The 13,383-nt window shown below is 44.6% G+C and overlaps 1 protein-coding gene across 1 annotated transcript in view; it reads right to left on the reverse strand.

The window, feature by feature from the left end:
• BCL11A (B-cell CLL/lymphoma 11A (zinc finger protein)) overlaps nt 1–13,383 on the reverse strand; it is a 70,500-nt gene that overhangs the window by 50,659 nt on the left and 6,458 nt on the right. Inside the window, exon 2 of the mRNA XM_010007031.1 lies at nt 9,756–10,085. Coding sequence (XP_010005333.1) covers nt 9,756–10,085 — 330 coding nt within the window. The remainder of the gene's footprint in view (nt 1–9,755; nt 10,086–13,383) is intronic.

Consider the following 13,383-nt stretch of genomic DNA (forward strand, 5'->3'; position numbering starts at 1 on the left):
GCAGCAGCATTAATTTTCGGGGACTCGCTGCATTTCAAGAAAGGAGGGATGAAAAGATCTCGGCGCCGGAGCGTGCCACCGAGGAAAGTCGCTTTTGCTCCCAGGGAGCGAAGGCGCCACCGAGACAAGAGCGCGGAGTTTGCGGGGGGATGGCTCAGCGCCGGCGGCCGCTCGCAAACTTGGCTCTCTGCTCTCAGCAGAGCCCAGCTGGGCCTGATCCTGCCAGCAGCTCCAGCAGCATCCCAAAGGGAAAGGTGCCAAGGAGGGGAGCTGCAGTTTTGCCAGCCACCCTGGGGCCGGGAGGAGGTTGGGGCAGGAAGGCTGTGCCGCCTGTCTCCCCGGCTTTGAAGGATCGATGGATGTTGAAATAATTTCTATTCCCACCTCCCCAGCTTTGTGGCTTATCTTACCTGCAGAGCAAAAAGGAGGATGCCCGGGGCTGTGCTAACACCCCACATTTTTAACATTTATTAGACAGAACAAGCCCTGCCGCTGCGCAGCAGCCACACCAGCAAACATCTGTATCAGCCACCAGTTCCCGGTTTCAACCAATTCCCCCCCCAACACCAACATTACTTCAAGCAAGCAGAGTTCAGGGAGGGCCAATATGGGATGTGGCAACATAAATCAGAATTAAATTGAAAACAAAAGTTAAGAAACTATCGCCGGGTCACTGAGCTGTTGAAGGCCATGTGTCCCAAACTGCTTCCAAGTCGTCTCCCCCATTAAGAGAATTTTCCCCCCTTCTTCCGCTGCTTCCAGAGACAGCACACGGGTGTAAAAACCACACCGCTGGGCTCTGAGTATTCCTTAAAATAAAGCAATTAACTTATTTCCAGGCTCCAAGAAGCGATCGTGACAGCCTCCCCCCGGCAGAAAGTGGGAGCCATGGTCCCTGACCCCCAGCCAACACAAAAGAGGCAGCCCCAGCACAATGCCTGCTGTCAGCAACTGAATTATTTTTATACAGGAATTTTTATCTCTATTGTACAAACAAGTATGTGTCTGTGCTGACTTGTTAAGCAATCCACTTGTATGTAGAATAAGATTTTTTTTCCCTGCTACCAGTCACACAGCTCTAAGATCAGAAGAAATACATACTCTTTGAAGCTCCTCGAATGTTTTAGTTAAAAGGACAGCAGTTGTTTTCAAAGATCCAAGAGTATCTTTATCAGAATTTAATTTTTTCTTATTGATTTTTTCTAACGTAACACAATTTTAACATAGGACAGTTTATAGTTTATTACAAAATATTACAGCCTCTAAATAATCTTTTGGGAGGTAATACTCTTTCTCCAAAGGCATCCCGCTGTGGTTTTTACCTCCTCAAAGAGAACAAGGCTTCTCAGCTACTGTTTTCCTTTGCACAACAACTATCTCCTAAACATAAAAATCGACATTGGTAATAGAGAAAACATGGGGAAAAGCCCCTGGCCACTCTCAGAAAATGCTCCATGCACTTGCAATGCCCTGGCTGAAGCACGACAGTTTTGCTGATATATTCTCTCTTACTCCAGAAAGAACCAACTCAGTAGCTAAAATGCAACGAAACCCAGATGATTCATGCAATGTCCGGAAAAAAAAAACAAAACAACAAAACAGCTGTGATGCTGTAGCAAAGTAACACCGGGTGACAAATTAATTGCTTTGAATTTCGGGGGAGACAGGGATGAGGAGATATTTTTATTTTGACTTTTTTTTATATTTCTCTGCCTGCTAAAACAAGCAAGCAATTAATACAGAACTCCTTACTTCCTGAGGAGTGAGGAACTGTTATGTGTGTTTATTTTTAAAAGGTAGTAGTTGTAACAATAATAATAATTAATAATAATAATAATACCCACAACACCACCACCACCAAAGGCAGGGCTCTTTAAGCCTTTCTTGTTGAGAAGTAATTCCTCTGTTTATTTAGGCAGAGGTTTTTCTATCTGAAGCTAAGATCAAATTGTAGGTGTAATTGTTCAGCACTTAGGCAAAGCAGAGGCAGGATGGAAGCAGAAAGCCCTTGGTTTTGACTGACCAAAGCTCCACCAGCAGCCACTCAGGTGCAAATTCAGCACCCTCAGGGACTGCTTCAGCCCTCAAGAGCACCCTGCCAATGCCTGCCTAGAAGGGCAGAGTTGAAGCCTTGCTTCTTCTCAACAGCTATTTCACAGGGATATTAAGCCTCATTTCCTTGAGGGTAAGGCAGTTAAAATTTGGTTTTGGTTCTTGCTCCAGCCTTGCTATTTAGTGCACAGCACAAAAATCTGCACTTGAATTAAGCTCCATAGCCATCAAATACCAGAAAGTGGTGAGGTTTGCTGTTGGTTTTTTTAACAGCAACCTGTTCAGGTAAAAAGTTCCAGCAGAATTGCAGCAGGCAAGTGGGAAGAGGCCTCTGGGGAGAGCAGAGAGAAGAAACACTTTGGTGCACTGTCTGCAAACCCAGAATTCAGCAGGTTTTTTTGGCAGCCAATTTGTTTCAAGTGTTTTGTTTCAGGAAACGTATGTATTTTTCTTTGTGCATTTTGTAGATTTACTACAACCGCTCCTGACAGCTGTTGATTCAGTGAAATGAGCACATTATTAAAAATCCTCTAACATTTTAAGCCAGAAGAAGATGCAAACAAAACCTCTTGCAAAGAGGACGTACTGCCTGGGCTGTGCATGCAGCCCAGGGGGCAAAGAGGGCTCCAGCCCCTGTTAATGGCAAATCTGTTTTTTTGTTTCCAGACACTAAAAATGAATGAAAAGCAAGAAACCATACTAAGTATAAAATATGTTTGCTAATACTTGGAAAAATTACATTCCTGGCAGGTTGACATTAAATGTGCTTCAAATAATTTATTCGCTGTGTCCAATACTTTGCTTTCTTTCCTTACTTCCTAGACAGTTTTGCAGAGGGAGAACACCTATACAAGATGAAGAGGGAAAGAAGTGGATGTTTTCATATTACTGTGTATCAAAGGAAAACAAGGCCACAAACTGTGGCATATTGAATATTTTTTTCCACTGCTGTCATTCACACTATGCTACTGAAGTTTTAGACAATTCCCCAGCCCAGCTGCATATTAAGCTGGCTGTGTACAGCTTTATTATAGTGTGGTGGTGAGAAAACATTAATATTCCTGTGTTGCATCTGACAGAACATTTACATGCGCCCATCTGAGCTCACACCTGAGAGCTGCTCCGAGGTACAGTAGCTGTGCTCCGATTGTAAAGGCAAATGAAGAACACAAATTCCCTGCTGGGATCGGGGCTGACCTCACCACACCCCACACCGCAAACCTTTCCTTTGCCAACCCGAGGCAATGCCACCTCCGAATGAAGAATGAGCCAGGGAGCAGCCACAGAGTCACCAGCCCTTGCGGAAGGAGAGTGAAAATCCTCCCTTAATTATTTTAAAGATGCACGACGAGTGCAGCTGGCCAATAAAGGTTGGGAAAGAAACTTCACGCAGGATGCGTTGCATACTAAACCCAATGAGGAAGATGGAGAGGATGTTTATGGGCTTTCAGATAGGTTTGGCATTAACACAGGAGGGTTTGAATAATGTGAGGGCTTGGTCTGCCCAACCGTGAGGGTCCGCAGCCTCCAGTCCAGCTCCTTGCAAGCATTTAAGCACATGGCTGCTGTTCCGTCCCAGTCGCTGATGATGGGGGGCCCTAAAGAGCAAACTGGGTTTCACGGGAATTCATTATGAAATGGAAAAAAATTATCCCGACCACTCAGGCAGGTTGTAGGGCCATTAACGTGTCTGTGATTTTTAAAAGTATGTAATAAATCACAGCACCCCATGTATTGATATCAGCCATTGTGGGCTCAAACCTACTATGCCAAACACTAAGAGGAGGTGGGCTGGAGTGAGCACATTTGTACAAAGTGAGACAAAATACATCTATTAGCCCAGGGAGGAAAAAAAGGAATAAAATAAAATAAAATCAGTGCATAATTTTAGGGACATGCTACCAGTGGCTATAGGTCTCCATGCATTAAAATTTATCAGCTCAGCCTATTTTATGAAGTTGTGCAATATCCCAGAAGCAGACACATAAAATAGAGCCATGCCAGGTGGAAACTGTATTCAGACACCTGAACCTGCCAGGCTGAGAAGACGACCTCCTTGGATTCCACGGATGGCAGCACCACAACCTGAACAAAATCACAACAAGCTGAAAGGTAATGAGAGATCCTCAGTGATTAGCTTAAAAAAAAAAACCAAAAAAAAAAACCAAACACTAAGTGGCAACATGCCAGGCCATGTCCAGCTTGATGCTAAATGCCTTTTATTACACAAAGCTGGTACTATTGGTTATAAAAACAAGACCAAAGCTTGAAGGGAATTTTGTCCAAAAAATTGCCATAATGAGGATCCAAGCAGGCAAACAACTGGAGGCTGAACTCTCGTTGCCTGCCTTGCAAAGCTCTTTAATCGTCTTCCTTATTTGAACGAAATAGGAAAGAGCTTGTGGGCTGAGGGTTGAATATACAAGATGGGGTGATACTAATAGGCCTCCTCCTCTTTAAGAGGCATTACCAAATTATGGGAATGTTTAGGGAAGACTTCATTTCTCCCACCGGCCTAATAAGAAGGTGTTTAATTTACTCCCTCCCTGCCTCAGTTTCCATCACCCAGCACTGGTTGCCAGGACTTGCTACACAGAACCTTGCGTTTATTACGCACATTATTTTCAAAGCTCTTGGCGTGTGATGCTAACATGCACCTTTTCAGATCTATACCAAGTTTATGCTTGGTATACGTGCTGCCTCTTCAACCACAAGCATTTTGGATGCAGCAGTGCTTCAGCCCATGGTGAGCTCCACAATTAAATGCCCCATACAATAGGGGAAAGAATGCAAAACATCTTTCTCATCCTCTAAACCAGATCTGATTTGCAGGAAACAAATCAACGAAAAAACCAACAAAAAACACACACAAAAAAAAAAAATACAAACAAAAAAAACCCACCAGAAATATAGAAATATTCAGAGCACAGCAACACTGATGATCCCCTGAAAGGATCACAGCAAGGCAGAGGACAACTTTCTACCCTGCTTCTGTGCTTCGAAGGAACTCAGGTTTGTATTTCCAATAAAGAGCCATTTTTACATTAACTGTTATAGCACAGGCTAGGAAAACTAACACAATCTTTACTTTGTTCAAAGGATGATATTGGTATCACGTGTTTGTTGCTTCAAAAAATGTTATTTCTAAAAGGCAATGGGGAAAGAAGAGAAAGTATTGACTATTCCCCATATCCCTGCACAAGTAGTGTTACAGCAACTTTGTGATCCCCTAGTTTTTACATTTCCTCCCCCCTCCCCGAAGTAAATTTCACAGCCACCCAGGCCACCGCCTTTAATTAAGCTTTCAAAAGTCTTCTGACAATGCCAACAATTGCAAGACACTTCTGGAGCTCAATCATGCAATCATCGTGACACTTCTATTTACAATTTGTCTTAGAAAGAGTTTCTCTGACATTGTACTTCGACAAAACAGCAGAGCTGCCAGTTCACAACCTTCCTCTGTCTTATTTACAAATACAGCTTGCAAGCAGGGCTCCCAATCTCAGGAGCAGGAGCTTTTTGGTAGCACACTCACTGTTCTTCCTGCCTGTGCTCTCTGTTTCTTTGTATGGGGAAAGCAGACAAGAGTCTGACTCAAAAATGTTTCCGTATTTCCTTTCCCCCACCCCTATTTTTTTTAAGGTTTTGTCTTATTGTCCAGATGCAATGCTAACTATTAAATTCAGGCGTCAATAATTTTTTTTGCAAAATAATAAGGAATCACCATTTACAACCTACAGAATTATGACAACTACTAATAACAGCTAATAACAGCCTAAGAAAATTTCTGCAATGTAATGGCCACTCAAAGACATTACCTCCTGAGAATTGTAATAATCAACTGTATTTGATTCAAAATTTAGTACCAAATTATGTCCACCTTCCCCCTATTTCTGCAGAGGTTTTTCTCGTGTTATTTTTCCACATACTTTATTTGAATGCCACAAGAAGCTTGAGAATAAAGGATTCAAGCAGTAAAAATTACCTCTCCCCCCACTTTGTACAGCCCCTCTTTGTACAGTAAATACAGCATCCACAGACACACACGCAGCATTACAAAGGGCATGTGCAGCAGCACTCCAAAGTGTTCCTCCAACTGAACCCAAGTAGCACTGAAGCTTCTTCCTCACCCCAAAAACAACCTTTCACGAATTCCCTTGGATTTATACATTCAACAAACAAACTGCTAAAACCTCACACCAGTGGACGATAAATATTTCTTTGGCCTTTTCAATAACTGAACAGCAATTTTACATTCACTGATCTCTCGATACTTCAGTTAATATTTCCCCCATTGTAAAATACGAGAGTAGGTAACTACAGCCCTGCCATAGCACTCACTGCAAATCACGGGCTGCTGGTATCTGGTGGTGAGGCTTTGACATACATATTGATGAAAGCTGCCTCATTGGACCAGCACAACATATCCTATTAATTTTCAGCTAAATTTATGACATTTCAGCTATGGCGCTGGATCAGCATCACTCAAAATTTTATGGCAAGTCAAAGCTCAGCTCAGGCAGACACCCACACAGAAGAGACAGGTACGCATGCCTGCTCCTCAGTGGATCTCACAGCTACAGCAGAGGTTGCACTCACACATACAAGCTCTCGGAAACATCCCTGTCTCTGGAAAACAGCGAGGATAAAGAGCAGCTTATAGACGGTTAAAACAGACATCATTTCTCCCTGCATTTGAATGACTGGCTGCCTCCTTCCTTGTCTTCAGATGAGCCAATCCTCAACTATTACTTATCTTAAGATCGTCTTTTAGTGTAACACACCAACTTACTGCCTACAAAACTGCAGACAGAGCACATGCTGCACCCAGAAATACCCTAGAGCACCTCTGGATCCAGAGCCAACCTGTAACATCTCTTCTAGCCTAACAATTAATCAGAGACAGTTTTATATTGCTACTAAACACATCTTTTCCCATCTTCTACCAGAAAGAATCTGTTCCCTCAACTCCTCCAGTATATTTTTCAAAGGCAGCCTCTGCCTATTTATTTTTTTTTTCCAATTACACAGTCACATCTTGCATTTTGCATCCTCACAGAGAAAACAGATATAAAATACCAGAAACTGAAAAGCCCGAGGTTCATTGCAGGGACCTTCTAGAAACCTGAACTCCACAGACCCTCACTGCTAATTTTACTGCCAGACCCCACAAACTCCTGGCTACAAGTCACTCCAGCTATCGCCACACTTCTTTGAGATACAAGGGAGCTAAACTCATCCAAGTGAAAAGGGAGATGAAAACACAAAGGAGGCAGACAGTGCACAATCCTCTGAGTCCTGGTGATCCTTCTCTCCTTCCCCTAGCCTGGCTGCATTTCCCTTTGAGACCAACCAGGGGACCTCATTAGCTCCATCCTGGACAGGAGAAGACCTGAGCTCTTGCACCTCCTATCCACAGGCACAGCTGGGCACCCTGTGCAGAAAACTCAGGATGGAAGACGCCTGGATAACTGCAGCTTGGTCTTACGGCCAACTGCTAGCTGGACTTGCCTGCAAGCAAAGGTTTTCTCTACGTGAAACGGCGAGCAGGATCAGGCCTCTGCCGATGTGCACCTCTCCTCACCCACTGCCCTCCTGCCGCTCACTGAACCATGTAAAGTCAGTTGAAACCACAGTCCTTACTGAATTAACGGCCCCATGACATCGTGCAAGGCCAAATCCTGCTCACCTCATACCACCTGCACCACAAGAAAGTGGGATTTGGCTCCCTGAGTCTCCCACACCAAACGAGTGCCAGAGCAAAGCCCTGAGCTGCAGAGCTCCCGCACATGCAGAACTCCTGGGTGGCTGTCCCTCTAGCCAAGGGACCTATCTGGGACCAGGGTGAGGAGAGAGCGTTTAGTTCTTACTTGACAGATACTGTGTTTTGTCTTTTCAGCAGAGAGCGGCGCCGTACGTAAATACAGCGTTACATCACAGCGCCGCTCCTCCATATTTGGTGATTTAGCATGGCTTCAGAGCTCGGAAGACTACAAATCCCTTCCGCCAGGCTCCCGCCTCATTAATCATGCCCTACGCTGCTGCTCATTTTCCATCAGATCGCAGGCAGCACATGGAAATGGGCACTGCCCTCTACCACTCTGGGAAAAAAAAAATAAAAAACAAAACAAAAATCACCTTTCACATCCCTGGCTGGGAAGCGCAATATGTGGAATTATTTGGGTTTCTTAAGTCTCTCCCAAAATGTTGCTTAGCCTCTGTTAATTCATATACATGTATTCGAAGCAATGTCTAGTATTTTGCAAAAATAGTGTAAATTCATTCCCATGACATACGCGTGTGCACGCACATTGCTTTGCATACACACGCATGTGCAGACAGACAGGCCGATACATACTTGCTGCCACCTTCAAAGCCACAGCTCTCCAGGATGATTTGCAGGCTGGTTTGGAGGCCAGGGAGCCTGTAGGAATATCCCTCCCAACCTTCCAGTGTTCCTACTGCCCTATTATGGTTTAACTTTGTGGCCAAAGCAAGCCCAAGACAAGCTCCGGCACATTGTCCACTGTGCCTCTGACAACCCCTAAGCGGCCCTGTGGGCTTCCCGAAATGAGGCACTGGAAGTGCCATATCCCAAATGTTGCTGGGAAAGGGGGGGTTTGAAAGCGGTTCAGGCATTTGTTGGTTTTGATACGCTGCCGTCTTGCCTTTTTCAACTGGTAGTATTGGCATGGTTTAAAGTGATTTGCAACACTCGGCACTCTTGTTTACTAGCAGGGTTTTTAAAGCAGAGTGTGCCTCACTATTCTCCCAGAGCTCTGGGATTTTCCTTAATGTAACACACTCGATTTTTTTAACCTCATTTGTGAAAAATATCTGCACAGCAAATGGCTTTCCAGTTTAAAAAAAAAAATACGCTAAGAATTGTTATTATTTACCCTTTTTTTTTTTTAAAAAAAAAAGGCATTTTATATTGTTTGTTGCACAAAACAGAACTCTGCCTTGGACATTTGTACGGCTGACATGTGGTTGTGTAAACCACAAACAAAATCAAGATACATCTGTCAAAACCACATCAGAGACAAGGGAGAGCACAGCGAAGCATTTATCATTTGGCTGAGGAGGCTGGCTGCAGAGAGCGGCCTTTCCTGTCAAACCAACCTTTTGAAATTTCCAACATGCCCTTAAACTTTTCGAATAAGCATGTCTGTGCGCTTCAGCAACTGCCCTCTCTACTCTGGCCTGGCCAGTCGAAAATGGCATCTTAAAGTCAAGGTCGGTGGTGTCACTTTGCCATGGGGCTGTGTTTAATTACAGTCCATACGCTGACAGCCAATATGGAACCAAGGCTGGCTGACGCTCAGTTAACTCTTTCACCCCTGCCTTCGCCCAAGACTCTCAAGCTCCACACTTTATCGCACGGCAGGCTCTGGAATCTCTTCCCGGCATGCGAGACACCGGGAGACGGTGACTACAATGCAGGCAAACCACAGAGCAGCCTCAAACAATACCGTTAGGAATACCAGCTGGCACAGCACGTGCCTGTTGATCCGGCCCCTGCGCAGCCACCAGGAAGCACCAGTCCTGCGCTCACCACACAACCAAGGCAGGGTTTTTAACACACAGGCCGTCATGGCAAGCAGAACAGAGAGACACACACAGCAGTTCACAACTGCAAGCGCGCTATGTTGAGACTGAAACAGAAATAAAATTCGCAAACGCTTCTCCTTGCTTTAATTTACCTGCTATATGTTCCTGTTTAGGGCAAATTCCTCTGGATGACGTTGATAAACAATCGTCATCCTCTGGCGTAACCTGGATGCCAACCTCCACAGGATTGGACGCTTTTTTCAGCTCACTTGGTGAGGGTGAAGGTGGCTTATCCACAGCCTTCTCTAAGCAGAGACTGCCATTGCATTGTTTCCGTTTGTGCTCAATAAAAATAAGAATGTCCCCCAACGGGAAGTTCATCTGACACTGGCCACAAGTGAGGAGGTCGTGGTCCCCTTCCGGAGCTCCCAATGTGCCATGTTCAGGTTCGTCATCAGTGAGAATGGCTTCAAGAGGTTCGGCTGCAGTTGGAGAAACAAAAGGAGAAACATTAGAGCTCTCGGAAAATGCACCGGGCGCAGGGAGGGGAACACGGTGAGCCCCCTCTTCATGCATATTACACCCTGCTCACCATATCCCCCTGCTCCCTCACAGCTAGACCCATGCAACACGGCTGTTAGCACAGCAGTGAGGAGACGAATTCATCAGTGACAGGGAAGAGGTTTTGCAGAAGCAGCTGCAGCAGGCAGAACTCGGGAGAGCCAGCACTGCGACTGCCTCCGTGTTCCTACATGAGGACAAATTTCGGACTCAACTGAACAACTCAGTAGTAAAATGAAATGAACAGGCTGAAAGAATACACTGCAAAACTCTTGTGGTACTTCTGAGAGAAGTGAATATGGTGTTTTATTGCCGGATGTATTATTTATGTTCATGAATTCAAGGCTAAAAGCACTGCACACACTCTCTTGCACACACATGGATGTGTATTTTCCACCAGCCAGACCCACTTCCTAAAATTCAGAAGCCTGAACAATGCAGGTGCAGACAGAAAAAGTGTTTCAACATATGGATAGTGCACGTTCATTATACAGGCCGTGCAGGTAACGTGTGTGTGTGTAAAGGAAGAGAGGGAGAGCCTGCCCACACACACCCATGCACCAACACACAGGGCACTTACAGCCCTTGTAACGCACGTGCAGACATATACATATGCATTTGTGCCACCGTCCCAACCTGCCCATTTGGGGCTTCCAATTAAAAAACTGGAAAGCGGGAGTAATTCACAGGGGGAAGGAGGGAATGAACAACACAAAATAAACAGAAAATTAAATAAATAAATGGCAGAAACCAAAATGGTAAAAAGCAAGTGCAGCAGAAATGCCTGCGGGGCAGGGGGAGGCACCTCTCACTTTTCAGCTACTCCTCAGAATTCAAAGAAATACCAAATTCACGACCCAGTCCACCCAGAGATATTAGTTAGATGGCATATTTTTCAGTACTTGAGGAAACAAGTCAATTAGTAATTTTCCCTTTTTTATCCTGAAATAAAGGAATGCTTAAATTATCTTGAACATGTTAGCACTGGTGGCCCTCAGCATGTAAAAATCACCGTGGCCAAGCAACTGCCACATTTCCCCACAACAGTAAGAAGTGCCTTCTTTAAACTCAAAATACCTTGCCTAATGTTGTCAAAGTTGACAAATTTTCTGAATGAGCTCCAAAATGCTTCATTATGAGGCTATTTCTGCTCACAGAATCGTCAGTGGGTGCTCTAACAAGGCAGACGAGACTGTCTTTTCTGATGGCTTTTGTGTGTGTGTGTGTGTGTGTGTGTGTGTTAAGTTAGCAAAGAAATACCCTGGCAATCTCTGTGGTCTCCATCACTATTGCCTTTCATGAGGAAAAGAAAAAAAAAAAGCTGAATACCAGTAGCATGCTGGTATTCCTCTACCTGTGAAATACAACAGGCAGGCTAAGAGCAGCAAGCAGGAGAGGATACTACAAATACAACCCACCTCAAAACACTGCCAGGTAACACAAGCGAGACAGAATACAACTCCTAAACAGTTAATCAGCCTGACCTTCTTTAGCTGGCTGCCAATTTCACATTTAATGAACTTAAAGCCACAGAGAATCAAAAAATAGATTTTAATTTGACTGCACGATATTGGAACTGATTTTGATAAAGTGCAAAAATCCAGTGAACTCAGGTTAAATTTATTTCAACCCTACCTAGGCTGAATATTGAGGAGGAAGATCTGGAGTAGCTCCCAGTTGTGCTGCGTAAAATAATATTGAAAGAGCACACTACCTCGCCGTACCTCAGCTCCAACTAGGACACAGGGATCCAGTCCATCGTTTCTTGCCTCTAGTACTACTTCTAATTTAACATAAGGTCAACCACAGGAATATGAAGGTTACATTCGTATTAATAAAAACAACGTCTTAATCACTGGGGTTTTCTCCTGAAGTTATGGCCCGACAAGACAAGAGGCACAGCATGCGTATCACGCTCCTCAGGAAGATGGGAGAGGAGCAGGGTGTTTCTGCGGGATTGCCAGGAATGGCGCTTTTCTTCCCCAGCCCTTCCTTGCATTCGGACCAAGGGAGTAAATTATGGCAGGATGAATTCCACCAGTAGCTCACTGCACGCCGCAGACAAAGATATTGTGCGAATCTAACTTCGAGCTTCCCAACTCCACGCAGCAAAATACACAAAAATAACCTGCGTTCCCCTTACAACTGGCTTAGCGAGGAGCTCTGCATAATCATGACTCAATTATAATGTTTTCCTGCAGCCTGATTCCTTTCTGACGCTGTCAGGATTGTTTAGCAGGGGAAGGTAACCCGCTGCCTCCACACCAGACAGTTAAAAGTAGCGCTAAACAAAAAATAAGACTTTGCTAAAGTCTGTCCCGACTGAGCTGATTTACAATCAAAACCAGGAAATGAAGTAGTAATTCAGAGGTTGCTGATTACACCTCCACATTTCACCTAATTAATTTTATAGGAGGCAAAGTTCTTGAAAATAACAAGACGATCAAATGTACAGATATAAAACCTGTAACCTCAACATTTTCTATGCTCTTAACGTAAATTATTGCTAATTAACAAGAATTATATACTAATGTATGAAATACGGCTGGCACCGTGCTCAGTGCAAAACATCAAGCTCCTGATGGAGGGAGAGCCAGCAAAAATATGGTTTTATTATTACTACTGCTACTTTTAAAACAAAACTATAAAACACTAGGTTTACAAAGAAAACGCCAAAATAAAATTCACCTGGTCTCCCCACTGATTTGCAGGATGCATCTTTTAATTCTGGGGCAATCAGAATTCCCTGCCTGCGTCCCTAATCATCCGTCCCTATTTTTCATGCAAATTGCCTTTCCTTTTCAGCTCCCCCCCACCCTCTCCTTCCCCCGTTCCCGGTCACCAAAACAACCGCACTGTCTCTTCGGCAAAACCGGGATGGATTTTGGAGGTACCGGGGGGTGATGGGGATGGGGGGGATGCCACGAGGCACAGCGCGGGGGAAACAGCCCCGCATCCGCGCTGCCGGGGCATTTCCCCGCACCGTGCCCCGTGGGAAGGATGGAGAGGGCTATTTAATCCCAAATTTGTGTCCTGGGATTGTGCGCCGTAAGGAAGATGGGGAGACTTTGTGGGGTACAATGGGAGAGAGAGGACGACGACCCGGGAAAGGGGAAGGCGAGCATCACCCGCAGCAAGCAAACTACAACTCTGCGCAAAATTTAAGAACAAAGAAGAAGAAGAAAGGAAAGGAAGAAAGAAAAGAAGAGGGGAAAAAAA

The sequence above is a fragment of the Chaetura pelagica genome, unplaced genomic scaffold (genome assembly GCF_000747805.2).
Source record: "Chaetura pelagica isolate M959 unplaced genomic scaffold, ChaPel_1.0 scaffold111, whole genome shotgun sequence".
Lineage (NCBI taxonomy): Eukaryota > Metazoa > Chordata > Aves > Apodiformes > Apodidae > Chaetura > Chaetura pelagica.